Source organism: Orcinus orca, chromosome 3 (assembly GCF_937001465.1).
Source record: "Orcinus orca chromosome 3, mOrcOrc1.1, whole genome shotgun sequence".
Taxonomy (NCBI): Eukaryota; Metazoa; Chordata; class Mammalia; order Artiodactyla; family Delphinidae; genus Orcinus; species Orcinus orca.
Window position 1 is genome coordinate 67799482 of NC_064561.1, and position 17360 is coordinate 67816841.

The 17360-nt window shown below is 41.2% G+C and overlaps 2 protein-coding genes across 29 annotated transcripts in view; both read right to left on the reverse strand.

Moving 5' to 3' along the window:
• LOC101287170 (protocadherin alpha-C2) overlaps positions 1–17360 on the reverse strand; it is a 171023-nt gene that overhangs the window by 60312 nt on the left and 93351 nt on the right. The window lies entirely within an intron of this gene.
• On the reverse strand, positions 13730–16942 carry PCDHAC1 (protocadherin alpha subfamily C, 1). Its single transcript, XM_004286846.4, is given in 3 exon segments — positions 13730–15847; positions 15849–15958; positions 15961–16942. Coding segments are annotated over 3 exon segments (2457 nt in total). The 5' UTR covers positions 16376–16942; the 3' UTR covers positions 13730–13915.

Below are 17360 nucleotides of genomic sequence, written 5' to 3' on the forward strand. Positions count from 1 at the left end.
GGTTGAGAGTCCGCCTGCCGATGCAGGGGACACGGGTTTGTGCCCCGGTCCGGGAAGATCCCACATGCCACGGAGCGGCTGGGCCTGTGAGCCGTGGCCGCTAAGTCTGTGCCTCCAGAGCCTGTGCTCCGCAACAGGAGAGGCCACAACAGTGAGAGGCCTGCATACCACAAAAACAAACAAACAAACAAACTCATAGAAAAAGAGATCAGATTTGTGGTTACCAAAGGAGGGGGTGGGGGAGAGGGAGAATTGGATAAAGGTGGTTCCAAAATATTTAATTTTAAAAAGCAAGTGCTGAGGAACCAAGATGGCGGTGTAGAAGGACGTGCTCTCACTCCCTCTTGTGAGAACACCAGAATCACAACTAGCTGCTGGACAATCATCCACAGGAAGACACTGGAACCCACCAAAAAAGATACCCCACATCCAAAGACAAAGGAGAAGCCACAATGAGATGCTAGGAGGGGCACAATCACAGTAAAATCAAATCCCATAACTGCTGAGTAGGTGACTCACAGACTGCAGAACACTTATACCACAGAAGTCCACCCACTGGAGTGAAGGTTCTGAGCCCCACGTCAGGCTTCCCAACCTGGGGGTCTGGCAACGAGAGGAGGAATTCCTAGAAAATCAGACTTTGAAGGCTAGTGGGATTTGATTGCAGGACTTCGACAGGACTGGGGGAAACATAGACTCCACTCTTGGAGGGCACACACAAAGTAGTGTGCACATCAGGACCCAGGGGAAGGAGCAGTGACCCCAGGGGAGACTGAACCAGACCTGCCTGCTAGTGTTGGAGGGTCTCCTGCAGAGGCAGGGGGTGGCTGTGGCTCACCGTGGGGACAAGGACACTGGCAGCAGAAGTTCTGGGAAGTACTCCTTGGCGTGAGCCCTCCCACAGTCTGCCATCAGCCCCACCAAAGAGCCCAGGTAGGCTGCAGTGTTGGGTCGCCTCAGTCCAAACAACCAACAGGGAGGGAACCCAGCCCCACCCATCAGCAGTCAAGAAGATTAAAGTTTTACTGAGCTCTGCCCACCAGAGCAACAGTCAGCTCTACCCACCACCAGTCCCTCCCATCAGGAAACTTGCACAAGCCTCTTAGATAGCCTCATCCACCAGAGGGCAGACAGCAGAAGCAAGAAGAACTACAGTCCTGCAGCCTGTGGAACAAAAGCCACATTCACAGAAAGATAGACAAGATGAAAAGGCAGAGGGCTATGTACCAAATGAAGGAACAAGATAAAATCCCAGAAAAACAACTAAATGAAGTGGAGATAGGCAACCTTCCAGAAAAAGAATTCAGAATAATGATAGTGAAGATGATCCAGGACCTCAGAAAAAGAATGGAGGCAAAGATCAGGACCTCAGAAAAAGAATGGAGGCAAAGATCGAGAAGAAGCAAGAAATGTTTAACAAAGACCTAGAAGAATTAAAGAACAAACAAACAGAGATGAACAAAACAATAACTGAAATGAAAACTACACTAGAAGGAATCAATAGCAGAATAACTGAGGCAGAAGAACGGATAAGTGACCTGGAAGACAGAATGGGAGAATTCACTGCTGAGGAAGGGAATAAAGAAAAAAGAAGGAAAAGAAATGAAGACAGCCTAAGAGACCTCTGGGCCAACATTAAACGCAACAACATTTGCATTTTAAGTGTCCCAGAAGGAGAAGAGAGAGAGAGAGGACCAGATAAAATATTTGAAGAGATTATAGTCGAAAACTTCCGTTACACGGGAAACGAAATAGCCATCCAAGTCCAGGAAGCTCAGCGAGTCCCATACAGGATAAACCCAAGAAGAAACACACCGAGACACATAGTAATTAAATTGGCAAAAATTAAAGACAAAGAAAACTTATTGAAACCAGCAAGGGAAAAACGACAAATAACATACAAGGGAACTCTCAAAAGGTTAACAGCTGATTTCTAAACAGAAACTCTACAAGTCAGAAGGGAGTGGCATGATATACTTAAAGTGATGAAAGGGAAGAACCTACAACCAAGATTACCCTACCCGGCAAGGATCTCATTCAGATTCGATGGAGAACTCAAAAGCTTTACAGACAAGCAAAAGCTAAGAGAATTCAGCACCACCAAACCAGCTCTACAACAAATGCTAAAGGAACTTCTCTAATGGGAAACACAAGAGAAGAAAAGGACCTACAAAAACAAACCCATAACAATTAAGAAAATGGTCACAGGAACATACATATTGATAATTACCTTAAACGTGAATGGATTAAATGCTCCAACCAAAAGACACAGGCTTACTAAATGGATACAAAGACAAAACCCATATATATGCTGTCTACAAGAGACCCACTTCAGACCTAGGGACATCTACAGACTGAAAGTGAGGGGATGGAGAAAGATATTCCATGCAAATGGAAATCAAAAGAAAGCTGGAGTAGCAATACTCATATCAGATAAAATAGACTTTAAAATAAAGAATGTTACAAGAGACAAGGAAGGACACTACATAATGATCAAGGGATCAATCAAAGAAGAAGATATAACAATTGTAAATATATATGCACCCAACATAGGAGCACCTCAATACATAAGGCAACTGCTAACAGCTATAAAAGAGGAAATCGACAGTAACACAATAATAGTGGGGGACCTTAACACCTCACTTACACCAAAGGACAGATCATCCAAGCAGAAAATAAATAAGGAAATAGAAGCTTTAAATGACACAATAGACCAGATAGATTTGATATTTATAGGACATTCCATCCAAAAACAGCAGATTACACTTTCCTCTCAAGTGCGCACGGGACATTCTCCAGGATAGATCACACCTTGGGTCACAAATCAAGCCTCAGTAAGTTTAAGAAAATTGAAATCATATCAAGCATCTTTTCTGACCACAACACTATGAGATTAGAAATCAATTACAGGGCAAAAAAACGTAAAAAACACAAACACATGGAGGCTAAACAATACGTTACTAAATAACCAAGAGATCACTGAAGAAATCAAAGAGGAAATCAAAAAATACCTAGAGACAAATGACAATGAAAAAACGACGATCCAAAACCTATGGGATGCAGCAAAAGCAATTTAAGAGGGTAGTTTATAGCTATACAAGCCTACCTCAATAAACAAGAAAAATCTCAAATAAACAATCTAACGTTACACCTAAAGGAACTAGAGAAAGAAGAACAAACAAAACCCAAAGTTAGCAGAAGGAAAGAAATCATAAAGATCAGAGCAGAAATAAATGAAATAGAAACAAAGAAAACAATAGCAAAGATCAATAAAACTAAAAGCTGGTTCTTTGAGAAGATAAACAAAATTGATAATCCATTAGCCAGACTCATCAAGAAAAAGAGGGAGAGGACTCAAATCAATAAAATCAGAAATGAAAAAGGAGAAGTTACAACAGACACCGCAGAAATACAAAGCATCCTAAGAGACTACTACAAGCAACTCTATGCCAATAAAATGGACAACCTGGAAGAAATGGACAAATTTTTAGAAAGGTATAACCTTCCAAGACTGAACCAGGAAGAAATAGAAAATATGAACAGACCAATCACAAGTAATGAAATTGAAACTGTGGTTAAAAATCTTCCAACAAAAAAAGTCCCAGGACCAGATGGCTTCACAGGTGAATTCTATCAAACATTTAGAGAAGAGCTAACACCTATCCTTCTCAAACTCTTCCAAAGAATTGCAGAGGAAGGAACACTCCCAAACTCATTCTATGAGGCCACCATCACCCTGATAGCAAAACCAGACAAAGATACTACAAAAAAAGAAAATTACATACCAATATCACTGATGAATATAGGTGCAAAAATCCTCAACAAAATACTAGCAAACAGAATCCAAAACACATTAAAAGGATCATACACCATGATCAAGTGGGATTTATCCCAGGGATGCAAGGATTCTTCATAATATGCAAATCAATCAATGTGATACACCATATTAACAAATTGAAGAAGAAAAACCATATGATCATCTCAATAGATGCAGAAAAAGCTTCTGACAAAATTCAACACCCATTTATGATAAAAAACTCTCCAGAAAGTGGGCAAAGAGGGAAACTACCTCAACATAATAAAGGCCATATACGACAAACCCACAGCAAACATCATTCTCAATGGTGAAAAACTGAAAACATTTCCTCTAAGATCAGGAACAAAACAAGGATGTCCACTCTCACCACTATTATTCAACATAGTTTTGGACATCCTAGCCATGGCAATCAGAGAAGAAAAACAAATAAAAGGAATACAAATTGGAAAAGAAGAAGTAAATCTGTCACTGTTTGCAGATGACATGATACTATACATAGAGAATCCTAAAGATGCCACCAGAAAACTACTAGAGCTAATCAATGAATTTGGTAAAGTTGCAGGATACAAAATTAATGCACAGAAATCTCTTGCATTCCTATACACTAATGATGAAAAATCTGAAAGGGAAATTAAGGAAACACTCCCATTTACCATTCCAACAAAATGAATAAAATACCTAGGAATAAACCTACCTAGGGAGACAAAAGACCTGTATGCAGAAAACTATAAGTCACTGATGAAAGAAATTAAAGATGATACCAACAGATGGAGAGATATACCATGTTCTTGGATTGGAAGAATCAATATTGTGAAAATGACTATACTACCCAAAGCAATCTACAGATTCAATGCAATCCCTATAAAATTACCAATGTTTTTGTTTGTTTGTTTGTTTGTTTTGTTTTTTGCAGTACGCGGGCCTCTCACTGTTGTGGCCTCTCCCGTTGCAGAGCACAGGCTCCGGATGTGCAGGCCCAGAGGCCATGGCTCACGGGCCCAGCCGCTCCATGGCATGTGGGATCCTCCCAGACTGGGACACGAACCTGTGTCCCCTGCATCAGCAGGGGGACTCTCAACCACTGCGCCACCAGGGAAGCCCTACCAATGGTATTTTTTACAGAACTAGAAAAAAAAAATCTTAAAATTTGTATGGAGACACAAAAGACCCAGAATAGCCAAAGCAGTCTTGAGGGAAAAGACAGAGCTGGAGGAATCAGACTCCCTGACTTCAGACTATACCACAAAGCTACAGTAATCAAGACAATATGGTACTGGCACAAAAACAGAAACATAGATCAATGGAACAAGATAGAAAGCCCAGAGATAAACCCACGCACCTATGGTCAACTAATCTATGACAAAGGAGGCAAGGATATACAATGGAGAAAACAGTCTCTTCAATAAGTGGTGCTGGAAAAATTGGACAGCTACATGTAAAAGAATGAAATTAGAACACTCCCTAACACCATACACAAAAATAAACTCAAAATGGATGTGAGACCTAAATGTAAGACCAGACACTATAAAACTCTTAGAGGAAAGCATAGGAAGAACACTCTTTGGCATAAATCACAGCAAGATCTTTTTTGATCCACCTCCTAGAGTAATGGAAATAAAACCAAAAATAAACAAACGGGACCTAATGAAACTTCAAGCTTCTGCACAGCAAAGGAAACCATAAACAAGACAAAAAGACAACCCTCAGAATGGGAGAAAATATTCGCAAATGAATCAACGGACAAAGGATTAATCTCCAAAATATAGAAACAGCTCATGCAGCTCAATATTAAAGAAACAAACAACCCAATACAAAAATGGGCAGAAGACCTAAATAGACATTTCTCCAAAGAAGACATACAGATGGCCAAGAAGCACATGAAAAGCTGCTCAACATCACTAATTATTAGAGAAATGCAAATCAAAACTACAATGAGGTATCACTTCACACCAGTTAGAATGGGCACCATCAGAAAATCTACAAACAACAAATGCTGGAGAGGGTGGGGAGAAAAGGGAACCCTCTTGCACTGTTGGTGGGAGTGTAAACTGATACAGCCACTATGGAGAACAGTATGGAGGTTCCTTGAAAAACTAAAAATAGAATTACCATATGATCCAGCAATCCCACTACTGGGCATATACCCAGAGAAAACCATAATTCAAAAAGACGCATGCACCCCAATGTTCACTGCAGCACTATTTACAATAGCCAGGTCATGGAAGCAACCTAAATGCCCATTGACAGATGAATGGATAAAGGAGTTGTGGTACATATATACAATGGAATATTACTCAGCCATAAAAAGGAACGAAATTGGGTAATTTGTTGAGACATGGATGGATCTAGAGACTGTCATACAGAGCGAAATAAGTCAGAAAGAGAAAAGCAAATATCGTATATTAACGCATGTATGTGGAACCTAGAAAAATGGTACAGATGAACAGGTTTGCAGGGCAGAAGTTGGGACACAGATGTAGAGAACAAACATATAGACACTAAGGGGGGAAAGCCGTGGGGGGTGGGGATGGTGGTGTGTTGAATTGGGTGACTGAGATTGACATGTATACACTGATATGTATAAAATTGATGACTAATAAGAACCTGCTGTATAAAAAAATAAATAAAATTCAAAAATTCAAAAAAAAAGAAAGCCCTCACTGTGAAAGCAACTTGAAACAAATGAACCTAACTCTGTGTAGTTGGTGGCATAACTACACAGAGATGAACTATTCCAAGATACTTTAAAACACAGTAACTTGTACAAGCCTAGTAAAATATACCCTACAAATGAAAAGAATGGCAAAAATATTAAACTGTTACTGTAATCACAATGTTGGTTTAATGCTGGTATTGTTTTCTAAGTGTGTTCTTTGAGTAGTGTGTGGTAATAAATTAGTAATTATGTTGATATAAATGAACACTGTTTTTTGTTTTGTTTTTTTTTTTGCGGTACGTGGGCCTCTCACTGTTGTGGCCTCTCCCATTGCGGCGCAGAGGTTCCGGACGCGCAGGCTCAGCGGCCATGGCTCACGAACCTAGTCGCTCCGCGGCATGTGGGATCTTCCCAGACTGGGGCACGAACCCGTGTCCCCTGCATCGGCAGGCGGACTCTCAACCACTGCGCCACCAGGGAAGCCCAACACTGGGATTTTTGTTATGGGACACAGGAGATACAAATGTAAGAGTGATGAAATTAAGTAAAAACCTTATAGTTCTGAACTTGAATTGTAAAAATTAATATGAACTTGTGATTTATTTTACCTTTTAAAAAATGAATATCCCCTAGTTCACACCTAGAAACGCTGACTCAACCACGTAGGAATAAGCACACCTATTGTCCAGATTATATTTCTAAATACCATCTCCCACAAAAAAGAATTGAAGGATTTTTGTAGAATGGTTGACTCCAGGTCTGAGACAGGAAATTTACAAGATGGACTTGGGTATTTATAACACCAGAAGGCAGACATTCTCTTAAAATTGAATGAAATGAGCCTGTCACTGCAAGGAAAACAAGTGACAGTATTTGTTGCAAATGATAAAATTTAAGATTTTGAGTAAGAATCACAATTTTGGGAAACTTTTGTCTGCCACCATGAGCTCGTACCTTCCCAAAACTAAAAGACTGTCTGTCTGATGAGATCGATGGTGGTATTGACAAATGTGATTTTTTGTTATTGCATAATAAAATGTGTCCACATTTGGAAGATCTGTAGAGCTCAGTGAACCAATATTTCTCAAACAACCAATAAACCTGACTTAAAAAAAAGTATACAATGGAAGGGAGGGATGAATGGTCTAAGCATTTTAATATTCACTTCGTAGACTGTTCAGTATTCAATTATTACATTATATGGAAAAAAACACAAATCTAGAACTTAAATTTTTAAAATGAGATACTAGTACACACCACTATAACAAAGAAAATGTAAAAGTCTGGTAATACTAATTATTCAAGAATGTGGAGTAACTGAAACTCTCAAGTGCTGCTGGCAGGAGAGGAACTTGGAACAACTAATTTGGGAACCTGTTGGCAGTATCTATTAAAGTTGAGCATACTCATACCACATAACCAAGCAATTTCTACTACTAGATACATAGTCATCAGAAATGCAAATATGTGCACCAAAAGACACGGAAAAAATGTTCATAGCAGAATTGTCCATAATAGCAAAAATAACTTGAAAAAAATGTCCATCAGCAGAAAAATGGATAAATAAATTGTGATATATTCATACAATGTGACATACAGCAACTTAATGGATGGATTATTGCTATACACAGCAGGCCAGGTGATTGTCATATGTATGATATTGAATTAAATTAGCCAGACACAAAAACATAATCATACCATACGATTCTATTTTTATGATGTTGGAATTCATGATAATAGTTATATTTCAGAAGGGAGTAAAGATAGAGGAGGCTGAGTGGGGCTTGGGGTGCTGGTAATGCTCTCCTACTTCTTTACCTCTGTGGTGATTACATGATTCTGTTGATTTTGAATTGTTCAGCACGTTATACATATACGATATATGAACTTTTATGTATGTTATACTTGAATTAAAAATTTTTAAAATATGATTTGCATGAAGCAGATCATACCATACTTAGGGGAATTTTTCAGCTTTAAATCTATACATTAAAAATAACAAAACCTGAAAAACAATAAGCTATATAAGAAGCTAGAAATCAAATAGCAAATGGAACATAAAGAAAATATTAGGAGGTAAATAATGTTTAAAGCAGAAATCAATTAAATAGAAAGCAAATATACAAGCAAGAGAATCCCAAAAGCCAAGTTAGTCCTTGAAAGGCTAATATAATAAGCTACTTCCAAGTCTAACCAGGAAAAATGAGAGGTGACAATAACATCAAGATTGGAAAGAGGAATATCACTACAGATCCTGTAGATGTTACAAAGATCACAAAGAGGATATTATAAAAAACTTTATGCCAAAATATTTGAAAATTTACATAAAATTAACGTATTTCTGGGAAAAGAATTCACAGAAATGAAACAAGAATAAAAATATGAATATTTCTCTTACTAATAAAGAAATGTGATTTCATGATTTAAAACTCTCCCACAAAGAAAACTTAAGGCACAGAGAACATTCCTAGTGAATTCTACTAAATATTTAAGACAGAAATAACACCAATCTTAACAAACATGACCAGAGACTAGAGAAAAAGGAGAGGAAAAAAAACACTTCTAACTTGTTTAATAAGGCCAGCATAACCTTGATACCAAATCCTTAAAAGAAAGGAAAATGACATGCCAATCTCAAGTGATGAATACAGATGCCGAAACCCACTATTAAGATGTCTTAATTGGTTGTTTTTATTTTGTATGAACATCATATTGATTCTAAACAAAACAGCTGTAATCTTTGCTTAAAGATTCTAAAGAATAAACATAATGTGCCTGAATTCAGAGAGTACATTTTGAGGTATGTCAATAGAGCTCAGCTATGAAAACAGTATATGTGTACACGGCAAACAGATGACTCTAGGAACAGCCAACAATTTGGGTTGGGACAGAAAGGCTTTTCTCTTTCTCTGCAGCATAGGAGACAACGTAACTGCATATTCATTCTTAGATTCCAAGACAAGTTCTATGTTTATAGCTTGAGGAAGAAATTCTTATCCTAATTCTTTTTCATAAATGCAGTATAAAAGAGACATGTGGTTTCCTGACCCATTCTCATCTCATCAATTAAAATTGGGAACAAGGTGAGCAACCACCTTTATCCTTAAGTTTTGGTTTTAAAGAATAATCCTTACCAATAAATTCCTTGCTTCCCATACTTTAATCAGAGTCCTAGATTGTGATTTATATTCATTTGACGTTCTGCCAAATGCTATTTCTGATATTCACATTACACGCATTTGAGCAATGTAAAAACCTCTTAGTAATTTAGTCTACCTTCAGCCCAAGCCAGCTAAAGTGTACTTAGTCTCTGGAATATTATTTCCCTCTAACTGCAAATACTGAAGGCAACAAAAATCAATAGGTCATTAACATTATCAGATGTTGTCAAAACTTTCCCACTCATACATCTCCCAAAAGCACTGCTTTTCTTTTTTCTACTCAAGTTATAATGCTCTTTTTCTCTCCTTTTCACTAGTTTGAGGTTTTTGCATTATACAGTGAATACTATTGTGCTATCTATTTACATATTTTTTAATCTGAATATATATCATATACCTTGCACGCTTCCTTAGTTACTGCACTCTAAAGTTTTTCGGCGTGTGGTTATCAGCTTCAAAGTCAAAATAGATATAAGGAAACATCCAATTAACCTATGGGAAAGTCTACTTAAGGAATATACGTTAGCAAATAAAAACACCCAGAATGCCAAAAACATTCTAACACTCTGTTAACAAACAACACTGCAAAGGGGAAATATTTTATACTCCATAGATCCTGGCAAAAGAGAAACTGCCTTAATCCCTGAAGAATGATACACTAATAAAACATTGGTATGTTTAAAATATAATTTTCATGTGGAATTTTTAATAAAGTCAGTTGTATGCTGTTGTGCATTTTTGCTACATTTATATTTACTACCTTAAAAAATTGCCAATGCAACTAATTTTAAATAGTAGAGTTTACACCTCAGATACCATCGAAAAATTAAATTGTCTATCAAGAATTTTTTGTTTTTGTGGCACGCTCACTGTTGTGGCCTCTCCAGTTGCAGAGCACAGGCTCCGGACGCAGATTTGCCAATGCAACTAATTTTAAATAGTGGAGTTTACACCTCAGATACCATCTAAAAATTCAAATTGTCTATCAAGAATTTTTTTGTGTGTGTGGCATGCTCACTGTTGTGGCCTCTCCAGTTGCAGGGCACAGGCTCCGGATGCACAGGCTCAGCGGCCATGGCTCATGGGCCGAGCCGCAAAGGATCTTCCCGGACCGGGGCACGAACCCGTGTCCCCTGCATTGGCAGGCGGACTCTCAACCACTGCACCACCAGGGAAGCCCTATCAAGAATTTTAACAGAAAAAATTGCCATGAGGCTCGTGTTGTCTACTTGTTGCACAGTGGGTCAATTTTGGTTATATCTGTTAAATATTAACAAAGAAGAGATATAGATAAAAGGTTTTCCTGAATTTCTTTTTTTCTTCCTGAATTTCTTAAGTTAATTTTTTTAGTATTGTAAATTATACTAACATACACTCTAAACTAAAATAAGACAGAAGAGCTCAGAGTTAGAACAAAATATAAACACATATGCATCAACATGATTCTGTGTGACTCGGGCACACAGTTAAAATTATGAAATTTCACACTTTTCAAAGGATATATGTTTTATAAAACTGAAGCAACAAATACCTTATTTCTAGAATTCTGTAGTTGTTCTTAAGGCATTCAGCGAACACTATGATAAGCATTCTTTTCTAAAGAATCAAGATTGGATCAATATGCACTTGGATAGGAAGAAGTAAATAATAAATGCCTGTGTTGAATTACAAATACTACAGCTTTACAGAAGTTATTTTCCCCACGTTTCTATACATCAAACTTTCTATATATATAAGGAATTATCCAGCCCACAAAAATTAACAGACAATGAACAACCTAAAAAGCGAAATATCAACAATGATGGAAAAAGACTGTCCAACTGGATGAGTGAGATGGCACAATAGCCCTGCACGTCTAAACAGTATATCTCTGTTACTTTATCACTCACATAAGTTTAAAAATTCTGTGGCAGGGGACATTTTCCTCTGTCATTAACTGCATTTTTTTCCCTTTTAAGTAGATAATTTTCCTTCTAACTCTCAGATCCATTGATCTTCTTATCACTTACTTACGTTTCCTTTGTAGTCTAGTCAAAATGTTTCTCTCAAACAATTCCTGATTCTCAAACTGCATAGACATTGCTGGTATCCTTATCTCTCCTTGTTACAGAAAGCAATGAAATAAAAGAAATAAATGGTGAATTTTCTTAATAGAGTTTATACACTGTGTTTTGATACCTGAAATACTAACATTTTGTGCACCAATTTTCTCCCTTAAAATAAACTGCATTTTAATTTTCATTCACTGCAAAGTTCACAGTGTTATGATGTGCATCTCTACTAATCACTTTGTTATCTACAGGAACTGGACTCTTATTTAACCCCAGAATACAGCACTGAGATTTTTCATGCTACCTCTAGGACCAGAAAATCCCTGTTGTGTTGTTTCATGATTATATATCATAAGGAAGAAAATAATATGTTTGAAAATAGCCTTTAAACTGTTAAGTTAAAGTTTTTCCCTCTGTGTTGAAGAGTGTTTCCAGCCAATTAATATATTCACAAATTTAATTATTCATTCATCAGCAAGTATTTACTAATCATATACATTGGATTCCATTATATCATGTGTGAATATTAATTATGCAAAATTATAATGGATGCAAATCTATTTTATTTGCAGTTAACATAATTATTTGAAGGAGAATAACTTATCCAATTTTCTCTCTTATTACCTAGAAGAGTAGAACATTCCCTTCGTTCCCTTCCCTAATTTCTGCACAACCTTTCTCTTGTATCCATGATCTCCATGAGAAGTTGGAAAGTAATATTGTAAAATTGCTAAACCAATTGCTCCCACTCCACTCAGAAAGTTTTGAAATGCCAAACAGATAAACTGAGGTATAATTTAATTTTATTAGATGCATTACTCCCAAATATGGTATTTACTTACTTCTAAGTATACTGGTTTCTAAAATAATAAGAATATTAAATCCAAGTTGAATGGACTTTGAATGGTAAGTGCACCTTTGAACACACAAATGTTTCTGACATAACAATTACTCATCTGTCTTCTTTGTGAAATATATCAATAAGAACACAAAATAAAAGGTTGTCAAGTCCTATACCCAATCATCTTATCTTCTTTCTGTCAGTACAAATAGGTGTTTTGAGATATGCCTAGAATTTTTATGTACTTAAACACTGTGTGGAACTATTAGCTGTGTTTTGGAGTATCATTCTCAAAAAAGACTACTTTGTCAAAACGGGACACATTGTAAAATATAGCCTAGAGAGTATGCTGCATTTTATTAAATGGTATAGCATTCACAATCCAATTCAACAGCTATCTCTACCACAAAGCCTCCTATGATTCCCTCCTCCCTGCCTAGATGTTCTCTCATGTTATCTCTCTCCCTTCTTTGAACATCCACTGCAATTTACTTTTACATGTTTTAGGTTAACATCATTTTTAAATCATGTATTGTAATGATTTGAATAAACGTCTCATCATCCATGATATTAAGTTTGTATTACACAAAGACTCTTACATAATTTTCATTCTCACCTTAGGAATCAGAATGCCTTACACATATCTGTTGCTCAAAATACTTCTAATGAAGGGATATTTGCTTTAAGTAATTCCTTAAAGAAATTCGTAAAAGGAATTATTTAAAGACACCCCAGGGGACTTCCCTGGTGGCACAGTGGTTAAGAATGCACCTGCCAATGCAGGGGACACAGGTTCAAGCCCTGGTCTGGGAAGATCCCACATGCCGCAGAGCTACGAAGCCCATGCACCACAACTACTAGAGCCTGTGCTCTAGAGCACTGAGCCCGTGTGCCACAACTACTGAAGCCTGCATGCCTAGAGCCTGGACTCTGCAACAAGAGAAGCCACCACAATGAGAAGCACGCGCACTGAAACAAGAGTAGCCCCTGCTCACCACAACTAGAGAAAGGCCGCGAGCAGCAATGAAGACCCAACACAGCCAAAAATAAGTAAATAAAAATAAATAAATTAATTTTTTTAAAAAGACCCCCCAGGTTGTTTATTACCTGTACCAGAAACTTTGGTGCTTTTTTTAAAATTTTAGACCTTTATGCTATATTATTTTAATTGTTCTGTAATAGGTTTGAATTTCTTACCTTGCTTTCTCAAAAATAAACTGTAACCTTCTTGAGGCCAAGGTCAGTCTCTTTTAATGCCTATATCTTCCCAGAATCCTTAGCACAGGGGGTGCTAAGCAGGAGCATTCAATTCATTGGATTAAATGTTGCCAAAGGCTCATCTAAGAAACATTTCAGAAATAGCTAGTGGTCATTTCCTGGTCAACGGAATCAAATCCCATAAAATTTGCTTACCACGGCATTGACATTTGCATGATCCCCTTTCCTATTGTGAATTTGAATACAGGATATTGGCACATTCAGTCCTATCCCAGAGGCCAAATTTCTCAGGTCAGCAGCACTGTATTCCCCACGCAACAGCAAACTGTTATTGTTAGAACCAAGTCCCAGAGAGGCCCGACAGAGGTAGGTCTGAGAAAGTCTTTCGACTGTGGTGACATCTATTGTGGCAGATGTCATGCAAGGATTCAAAGCCATCTTGCTCCCATATCTCAACTCCTCTGGAGAGCGACAGCAGCTCTGAGAGCAACAACGTGGGATCTGGCTCAACTTGCTGCTCACAAAGAAAAGTAAGCACCCCAGAAATAAAAAGGAAATACAGGCCAGGGCAATTACTAAATACAGGTTCTGGGCAGAAAGGTGCCCGCCTTTTTCCCAGCCATCTTCAAAGTCTGGAAGGACCCGACGGACAGAGTTGCTCAACAGAACGCCCAGTGTGACAGAGGTGGAAAGTGATGGGTCTCTATGGTCCTGAACCACTACCACCACCCTCTGTTTAACTGCATCAGTGGGAAGAACTAAGCGAGCAGTATGGAGCTCTCCCATATTGGCTGAAATTCTAAAAAGGCTCGAGTCAGAAGCCTGAGAGATGTGGTAAGAAAGCCAAGCATTGGAGCCACTGTCTGCATCCTCTGCTACCACTTTTGTGACCAGGTGTCCTGTTCTGGCAGAGCGGGGCACAATTTCCACTGGGACAGAGCCATTTCTGGGCAAGGGAAACAAGATGACTGGAGGCTTGTCGTTCCTGTCTACCACAAACAAGTTCACAGTCACTGTTCCACTTCTGGGAGGAATGCCACCATCCTGGGCTTCCACTTGGAAGTGACACTCCCTGAGCTGCTCAAAGTCAAAGGAAATTTTGGCAGTGATAGCCCCACTGGAGGAATCTACTGCCACCAAGTTAGAGGCTGCCTGCCCTTCAGAGATAATATCCAACAGCTCATAAAAGATGACGCCATTCTTCCCCAGATCTGGGTCCTGGGCAAACACACATCCTAGGGAGGCCCCAGGGCCATTGTTTTCAGCCACAAGAAGTTCCTGTTTCGGTTGAGGAAAGTTTGGTGTATTGTCGTTCACATCAGCAACTGACACAGTCAGTGTCCTGCGGGTGCTAAGTGGGGGCGAGCCACCATCTAAGGCGGTGATCAGGACCTGGTATTCACTGACCTGCTCCCGGTCCAACGGCCCATCAGTCAGCAAGCTGTAGTAGTTGTCAAAGGAAGCCTTCAGCTTAAAAGGGCCTCCAGTGGACATGCTACAAACAACCTTACCATTGGGACCAAGGTCCTCATCCCTTTCACTAAGGAGAGCAATCACTGTGCCAGCGGCGGTGTCCTCGGAAACTGGACTGGAGAAAGTGGGGAGGTTCACCTCGGGATCGTGATCGTTCACATCAGTCACTTCCACCAGCAGTTTGGTGGTGCTGGCTAGACCGAAGGCGCCTTCATCCCTCGCCTCGATGTATGCCTCCAACAGCGTTTCAGGCGGACCTAGTGAAGCAGCTACCCGCACTTCCCCATTTCTAGGGTGCACGTGAAAGTGGTGTCGCAGCTTTGCCTGCGTGCTATTGCTTAAGGAGTACCGGATTTCCCCATTGGAGCCTTCATCCGGGTCCGAGGCTTGAACTCGGAATAACACAGTCCCGTTGGGTGCAGTCTCTGGCACCTTGGTGCGGTATACTGAGCGCTCAAATACAGGTGCATTGTCGTTTGTGTCCACCACGACGACGGTGACTTGTGCGTCTCCGGAGCGCGCCGGCGGCCCGCCGTCCCGGGAGGTGAGCACCAGCCGGTGGGTGGCACGCTGCTCCTGATCCAGCCCTTTCTCCAATACCAACTCCGGGTATTCGCTGCCGTCGACCCGCGCACGACCCCATGTCCAGGCGAAAGTGCTGGCTGGGGCTCAGGCTGTAGCTTAGCACCCCATTGCTTCCCTCGTTGGCATCTTGGGCATTAGGGAGAGTAAAACGGGCTCCGGCATCAGGAACTCGGGAATGTGCAACTGCACGTCGCCGGCAGGGAAGTGAAGCGAGTTGTCGTTGGTGTCCAGGACGTGAACGTGAATCTTGTGCAGCTCCAGCGGGTCCTCCAGCACCAGCTCATAGGTCAGGACGCAGGCAGCTTTGTCCCCGCACAGCCGTTCGCGATCCGCCGGCTCTCTGACCACCAAGCTTCCGCTGGCCAGATCGACCTCGAAGTAGGGCTCGCCGTGGCTGGAAAGGAAGCGAAAGTTCCGCAAGGACAGAGCGGCCGCTGACAGCCTCAAGTCCTGGGCAACATTGCCTACGGCTACGCCCCGTTCGGTCTCCTCCGACACGGAGTATTCGAGCTGTCCCGCTGCAGAGCCGCAGGAGACCCACAAACATAGAACCGCCACCCTCCAGCCCACCATCCTCCCTCCCTCTCGGCGTCCTCGTTCCACCAGCGGTGACCCGGGACCATGCTCCGGACTCCTGGAGATCACAAGCCGTGGTTTTAAAAAAGAAAAAAACGAGGGCCGACCGGCCGCTGCTGCCGACTGGAGGTGCAGAGACCGCCGACGTTCGCCTTCCGAATACCGGAATTGCCCGGGGCCGGCCGGCTGCGAGCTAGGCTTGCTAGACTGGAGGCTTGGCAGCCGTCTGGGAAAGCGGAGCGGACCGGGTGCGGAGGAGTGCAGCGCCGCCTAGGGGTGCAGAGACGAGGTAAACCGCCGGCGTTGGGGAAGCGCGGTCTCGGTTCCCAGCCAGCTGGGATCTCGCCCCGCGCCCAGGCAGCGAGCGCGGGGCGGGGCAAGGAAGACGCTCCCAACAACTAATACGCCTTCCCTTAAACGGCGTTTCCTAGGACAATGCCCTGAGACCGCCGCGGTCTTAATGTCTACAACCTCTCCCTGAAGACAATTTATAACTGGGGCTGAGCTCGGCTGGCGTTTCTCCGCGACTGCTTGAAAGCGGAGCGTCAGGTCCCGGGCGCTCGGACCCACTGACTCCCTACATTGCCCGCGGAGAGGGCGGAACTCCGACAGGAACCGCGGGGCGGAGGCGCTGATAGGCGGAACCGTGACCGTGAACCACGACACCTTCGAGGCTTAAGGAAACAGGAGCCCACAAACCAAGTGCTGGGATGCATTCCGTGCTGGATTCTCAGCCTCTCCGCTGCGAGTTTAAGTCTCTTCCTGCACCTTCTTATATCCCGGGAGCTGCCAAGATTTCAGTAGAGGCTACCAGCGAGAGGCAGATTGGGAAGCTTCCCTGGGATTCTCGCTTTTCAAGACACAAAAGTGTGCGAGCGCAATTCCGCTTTTTTGCGGATCAGCAGTTTCTCGTTCCCCAGGAGGCCCTACTGGGAGTGCTTTGCAAGCGGCCCCCGACGCTGTGGGCGAGGGAGGAGGTTAG